At 42.2% G+C, this 7,145-nt stretch overlaps 1 protein-coding gene across 4 annotated transcripts in view; it reads right to left on the reverse strand.

Annotated features, from left to right (window-relative positions):
* Positions 1–7,145, reverse strand: part of Ppp2r5e (protein phosphatase 2 regulatory subunit B'epsilon) — a 149,293-nt gene that overhangs the window by 39,592 nt on the left and 102,556 nt on the right. For all 4 annotated transcript variants that reach the window (XM_021178527.2, XM_021178529.2, XM_021178526.2 and 1 more), the window contains one exon: positions 5,136–5,237. In XM_021178527.2, the coding sequence (XP_021034186.1) occupies positions 5,136–5,237 (102 nt within the window). The remainder of the gene's footprint in view (positions 1–5,135; positions 5,238–7,145) is intronic.

The following is a 7,145-nucleotide window of genomic DNA, read 5'->3' on the forward strand; positions in this document are numbered from 1 at the left end:
ACAGCACAGGCCATTGCAGTTCTATTCAGGAATTTTTCCCCTGTGCCCATATCTTCGAGGCTTTTCCCCACTTTCTCCTCTATAAGTTTCAGTGTCTCTGGTTTTATGTGCAGTTCCTTGATCCACTTAGATTTGACTTTAGTACAAGGAGATAGGAATGGATCAATTTGCATTCTTCTACATGATAACCGCCAGTTGTGCCAGCACCATTTGTTGAAACTGCTGTCTTTTTTTCCACTGGATGGTTTTAGCTCCCTTGTCAAAGATCAAGTGGCTCTTGAAAACTTTCTAAATTCAAGGGGAAAAGGCTTTGCCAGTGATGTGTGAGGGTTCTCTTCTTAAATCTTCACTCCTCACACAACTGTTCTCTTTCAACACAATTGTTTTTCAACTCTTGTAAGAATTCCAGACTTACTTAAACGGCCCCTTGTCCTGAATTCCACACAAGGTCAAAAAGATCCATCTTGCAGGCCTGACTTAGCCAGCAGGCTTTCTACCTGAACTAACAATCTGATTTTTCTATTCTGGTCCCTTGAAAGCAGTTGTAATAGAAAGTAATTTGGTGGAAACTCTTTAGACACATTTAGAAATAAGCACAAAGTTGTTCTGCACTTAAGAAACAAACTGGCCTTGGAATTAAAAAAAAAAAAAATCTCCCTTGAGTTTTTAAAGGGAAAACTGGGGTGGGAAAATAAGTTACTATTGCAGGTCTCATAAGGAAGGTCTATGAACAAAAAGGTAGCCTTCCGGGCTTCAAGTCTCACTGTAAGGCAACGAAAGCAATCCTTAATTGTAAACAGAAGTCTTGAAAAATAGTATTCTACTGGAAAATCAGATCTAATCTCAGAAAACCCGTAAATCATAACCATAGCAACTGTGTCATACTAGCTTCAAATATACCAACAGAAGCATTAAAAAAAAATTAAATAATATGTATAAACAGACCTCTGACATTACTTGATCAAACACCTCGTGGACTTAATATTCTGTTGTCTATTTCTAGGTATTTCCAAAGATCCACAAATAGATAGGACAGACAGACAGCTTAGTATTTCTGTATGGGCCACAAATTTGCAGAACAGTCAGCTAGCTGGACAGTAAAACTGGCCAACTACACACTAACCAATCTTGTGATTCTCTTCTTCTCTACTGTTCTCCAACAGTCACACTTTGCTTTCTCTAAAATGTGGTCCAGAAGCAGCAGCACGTTGTGAATCACAGAACTGACAAAGTGAAAGGATGTAACTTCACACTATGTTTTGGTCAGAAAAGGCCTCAGCTGGTGTAACCATTACAAAGCTACCAGTTAGACAAGTGGAGTGGTACACAGCTCTAGCACTCGGGAAGCAGAGGCAGGATGGCCAGTGTACTGGCTAGTTTTGTGTCAACTTGACACAGCTGGAGTTATCACAAAGAAAGGAGCTTCAGTTGAGGAAATGCCTCCATGAGATCCAACTGTAAGGCATTTTCTCAATTAGTGATCAAAGGGGAAAGGCCCCTTGTGGGTGGGACCATCTCTGGGCTGGCAGTCTTGGGTTCTATAAGAGAGCAGGCTGAACAAGCCAGGAGAGGCAAGCCAGTAAAGAACATNCCTCCATGGCCTCTGCATCAGCTCCTGCTTCCTGACCTGCTTGAGTTCAGTCCTGACTTCCTTGGTGATGAACAGCAGGGTGGAAGTGTAAGCTGAATAAACCCTTTCCTCCCCAACTTGCTTCTTGGTCATTATATTTGTGCAGGAATAGAAACCCTGACTGAGACAGCCAGTCAGAAGACCGCCTGGGCTACACTGTGAGCTCTAAGGCTAGCTCAAAAATCATGGGGAGACCCTATCTCAAAAAAAAAAAAAAAAAAAAAAGAGGGGCAGGAGATATAGGCCAAGCACGCCAGCTCCCAGCATGTGTCAAGATCTTAGGTTCATCCCTAGAACTTCAAGTACAACGAGTAAATACTAAATTTAGTGATATGCTATAATGACATCAATAAGCGATCATAGAGATAAAAGTTATGATTTCTATTTTTTGTGACTATGATACATATATTGTACGGGTTGAACATGAAAACAGAAGAGTCATTTCTCTACTTCCACTATGAATTCCAAGGAGCAACCTTGGATTTCGAGACAGGCGCAGCAAGCACTTTCACATTGAGCCATCTTGTCAGCCTGAAGAGACTTCTTAAACACAGATCATCTTGTCAGTTTAAGCCACATTCTTGAGAAATGAAAAAGTGACTGATGAGTGCAGTAAGGCTACCCAAAGGAAACCGAGGACTCTTGGTAAGAGTCTGGCGCCTGCACCTGGATGCCCACACAGCAGGTGAGAATGGAGCTCAGCAAGCAAACGCTCTCCTAGGGGTGGGATGGTGGGAGTTTCACCTCATAGTGTGCTTTTTGTCGTTTTATCTTTTTAGACAGGATCTCACTTAGCCTTAAGAGGACCTGAGCATATATTGTACAGCTGAGGATTACCTTGAGCCCCTGATTGGCCAGCCTCTCTCTCCCAAGAGCTGGGATGGCATGTGCCACCATGCCTGCTGTTTCTGTGATTTTTTTTTTATTGGATATTTTCTTTATTTACATTTCAAATGTTTTCCCCTTTCCAGATCTCTCCCTTCGGAAATCCCTTATCCCATCCCTCCTCCACCTGCCTCTACGAGAGTGCTCCCCCACCCACCCACCCCCCCACTCCCGTCTTCCCTCCCTGGCATTCTCCTACACTGGGGCACCGAACACCCTCAGGCCTAAAGACCTCTCCTGCCACTGATGTTACAACAAGGCTATCGTCTGCCACAAAGAAAGTAAGTTTCCTTCATGTGACCCAACCTGAGTCAGGCCTATTTCCCTCAGAGCTAACAAAGGACCAGAAGGACTATAGGCTTGAACAAGATGTCAATATGCATAAAGCCTGCCCATCTTATAAACATTTCTGACTTTACATCTAAAAGGGCAAAAGCCTCATACGCCAGCCCTCACTACAGCTGTGGCTTCTTATGAGCCAGCTGTTAATATTCCCACAGCAAGGTCAGGGGAGCTAGGATGCAGTCCTCATATTACTGCAATAGCTTAGGAATTAATTTAGCCTCCCACCTTCTATCATTAAGTATACTTTTAACTGCAGATTCTTTATAATGACGTCTTAATTTTTTAAGTTCAGGAAGATAAATTGAATTTTAAGTCTTTGCTGAATTTGAGCGAAACTAAAGCGAGTGTAGGAAATGCTTTGCAGATGAGAATGGCCTGAATCTTCACTGGGATGTACACCACAAGACGAAGGGCATTCTCAGAAAGATGAACATTTTTTTAAAAACTGTATTTTCTCTCAGACTAACTTTCAACCCAATTGGCTAGTATCAAGCATTACATTTCCTTCCATGTGCGGCCACTGATAAGCTGCCCTTGCCCAGGAAATAACCCCTGACCCATGCTCATGCAAGCAACCCTAATTCAACTCAGCAGGTTTAATTTAAAAAAAAAAAAAAAATCAAACCAGGCATGGTGGCACACGCCTTAATCCCAGCAAGCAGGAGGCAGAGCCCAGCAGATCTCTGGGCTACATAGTAAGAGTCTTTCTCCAAAACTGAAAAGAAACTGGAAAAAAAAAATCAGAGTAGGATGTAGCATTGCTGAAAAGAAGTTTCAGTGACAGAGAAGGGGTGACAGGGTAGGGAGGGGAAATGACAAAAGTTTGTTATGCTCATACAGTAAGTCATTAAAAATATCTTTAAGAATAAAATATGACAAGATTTCCACCATTGAAAGGGTTTTTTTTTTAATTTTGTATCATCTTAAAAATATATATGAAAAGCACAATAGGCCTATAAATCTTTTTGTTGTTATTGTTTTGTTTTGTTTTAAAGACTTATTTATTTATTTATTTATTTATTTATTTATTATATGTAAGTACACTGTAGCTGTCTTGAGACACTCCAGAAGAGGGAGTAAGATCTCGTTACAGATGGTTGTGAGCCACCATGTGGTTGCTGGGATTTGAATTTCGGACCTTCGGAAGAGCAGTCGGGTGCCCTTACCCACTGAGCCATCTCACCAGCCCAGGCCTATAAATCTTACAGTACATGTAATTCACCAGATGATTAAAGAACCATCTAACCTAAGAAATCAAATATTAAAACTAATGTAATTCGCCCAACCATGGCTCTAAGAGGACACACAGTATCACAAGCCTAAGGACAGGTTGTGGAAAATAGCCCTGGAAAGAGCCCTGTAACCAGAACTGTACACAATGTACCCATAGTAACCTATAGGTGCTAAAAGGGACTAGTCAAGTTGCAAATCTACATTAAAAAAAAACTCTTAACGTGGGGAAAACCTACATTAGATTCCTCTGGGCCTTGCCCCATGCTCAGCAAGTGAGAACGTGGGGAAAACCTACATTAGATTCCTCTGGGCCTTGCCCCACGCTCAGCAAGTGAGCAAGTGAGCACCACACCTACAGTGGCACCGGCGCTGATGCACAGGGCTGCACTCCCTCTCTTCCACCCTCCCTCTCCTTCCTGTTATTTTTCACTGTCTTCTGAAGACATTCCAACTCAATGGAAAGATGCCTATAGGGGGCCGACACATTCAAGCATCTCTGTTTTCTTCTTTTAAGGAATGCTCGCCTCAAGAGAGGACACAAAAAAAATAAGGAGCTGATGTGTAAGAAAACTAAGTAGGCGGCCTGGCACTGGTGCCCTTTCTCTGCTCTTCTCTTTCTCACTGCCATTTGGCTTTGCCCTTTGCATAAACTAAGGAAACCCACTAACTGATATTGCAAAGACAGGCATAAAATGTCCCCGGGCACCTACTGCTAAAATATAAACAAACCAAGGTATGTGCTCTGTGACCTAATCACATCCAGATAATGCAAACATGAAGAGTTCTGTTCCTGTTTGAAATTCCATGGGCAGGATGGTTAAATGGTTCAGATAAGGGAGAGACAGGAGTAAGACCTCCGGGATGGACCTGCAACCCAGGGACCCAGTGGGTCATCTTGCTAATTATCAAGCACAAGAAACACAAAAGCAGTCCTTGCCACTGTGTATTCTAATCTGGTCCCTTCATCCCAGGAATCCCCACATTAACTAGAGGAAGAGTTCATGGAGTTTTCTTTTCTAACACAAATGAAAAGTTGAAGTACCTGTAAGTGGGGCCATGATGCCTCGAGGGTAGGTTCATCTTCTTCTGGGTCGAATTCATTGCTGTCACTAGGAGGGAGAGTTCTGAATATATTGCAAGATACCTAAAAATAAACAAGCAGCAATCAGCTCCATGTACCTCTGGCAGGTAGGTACTCTGGGGACACAGTGCGTTAGGGAATGCCATGAAACTGAATAGGGACCTCTCTCCACAGGCTCCAGGCAGGACCACCTCCAGGCAAAGCTGGAAAGCTCAAGGCATCCACCTGGCAGTTTCCAGAGCAGGACGTCTTGTCCTAGCTGAAGTTTCACTCAAGCCCCATGACTGGACGTGTCCCATCAGAGCCCCCTCAAGTGTGCCTCTAACAAATCCATTTACACTAATACACAAAGAACTACTAATGGCCTGCAAGCACTTCCTTTTCCTGGCTCATTCACAATTTACACATTTATTGTTAAACTCATAGTAAAATTTCTGACATTCACACAGATTTTTTAAAAAAAAATTGAACCAGAAAAGAAATTTAAGAACCTTCTTAACATTCTTTAAAATCAAACCTATTCTTGCCCCAAATTGTTTACATATTACTATGGAAGCCCATGATGAGCTAGCTGTATGTATGTCTAATTCTACAAACTCACCATTTCTTTGCCATAGGCAATATCTAAATTAAATGCTGACTGTTAAAACACTGTAAGGCTAGAAACTGTTGAAGATGGCCGAAGAAGACTCAATGTATCTCTGACTGTGCATATTACAAGATTCATCACAAAACACGTATTTCTTAAATGTTGTTAATGCTATTCTAGGGTTCCTTTTTCATTTCCTTGCTAGCTCTTCTCCATACTCACCTAACCTTGTAACAAACATATCCTCTGACTCAGATAGGAACAGCAGGGAAATGGATAGAAGGGGAGAACATCAGAAGCCACGCAGGACTTTCTACACAGGGTAGAAACGACTGAGCTATGCTGTGCTGCTTTGAGTTTTGTTGTTTTGTTTCACTATGTAACCCGGACTGGCTGCAAGGTCAGAGATCCACCTGCCTGCCTCTGCCTCCAGAGCACTGAGGTTAAAGTACTATGCCTGGCTGCTGTGCTGGTTCAAAAAAGAAAGGAGAAAGGCTTTAGAAGTCCCACTGGGTTGGTGTGTTTATCTGTCCAAGCTCTTATTAGTACCTATGTGAGTGTACACTGTTCTAGGCACTGAAAAAATAACAGTGAACAAAGAAAAGTCCACCCTTTGTGAAAATTCTATTCTAGTTAAAGCAGCAATGCCCCACTTCCCAGTTACGAACACTCAACACAGATGCATAAGCTATGAAAGGTGACTGAACGTTACTTGAAGTACAACAGGATGTGGAAATGGACAGCACACAGGGAAGCCACATGACTTGATTTTTCCTTTTAAATCAGTCCAGTAGCTTCAGAGAGTAATATGATAGAGTAGTAGTATCATTAGGTAGTATGATAAGGACAGAGGTGGCTCAGACAAGGGGATGGCAGAGAAAACAGAATGTGTGGAGAGACAGACAGGATAAAGGACACTGAAATGAAAGCTCAGTGGTTAAGCAAACTGACTACTCTTCCAAAGGACCCAGGTTCAATTCCCAGTACCCATGTGGTGGTTCACAACTTTCCATAACTCCAGTTCCAGGGGACCTGACATCCTCTTCTGAACTTCACAGGTACCAGGCATATACACATAAATACATGCAGACACACACACCTACACATAATATTAAATACATAAATCTTTTACAAAGAAACAAATAAAGGAAGGCTTCCCAAGATGAAGATTGGGAAGGAAGCAAGAGATGTTTTGTTTTGCTTTGTTTAATTGTTCTGGTAGAAAGACTCAGAGGTTCAGCTAAAGATGTACTAAAGGCAACAAGACATATGAAGCTGGCCTCGTGAATGGACAGTTTGGGGTTATGTGTATGGATACTTCGTGCGACAGTCTGACTAGCTCACTTTGGAAGAGTTGCTGTGCACTGCCACACTTAGAAATG

Source organism: Mus caroli, chromosome 12, assembly GCF_900094665.2.
Source record: "Mus caroli chromosome 12, CAROLI_EIJ_v1.1, whole genome shotgun sequence".
In the NCBI taxonomy this organism is placed as follows: domain Eukaryota; kingdom Metazoa; phylum Chordata; class Mammalia; order Rodentia; family Muridae; genus Mus; species Mus caroli.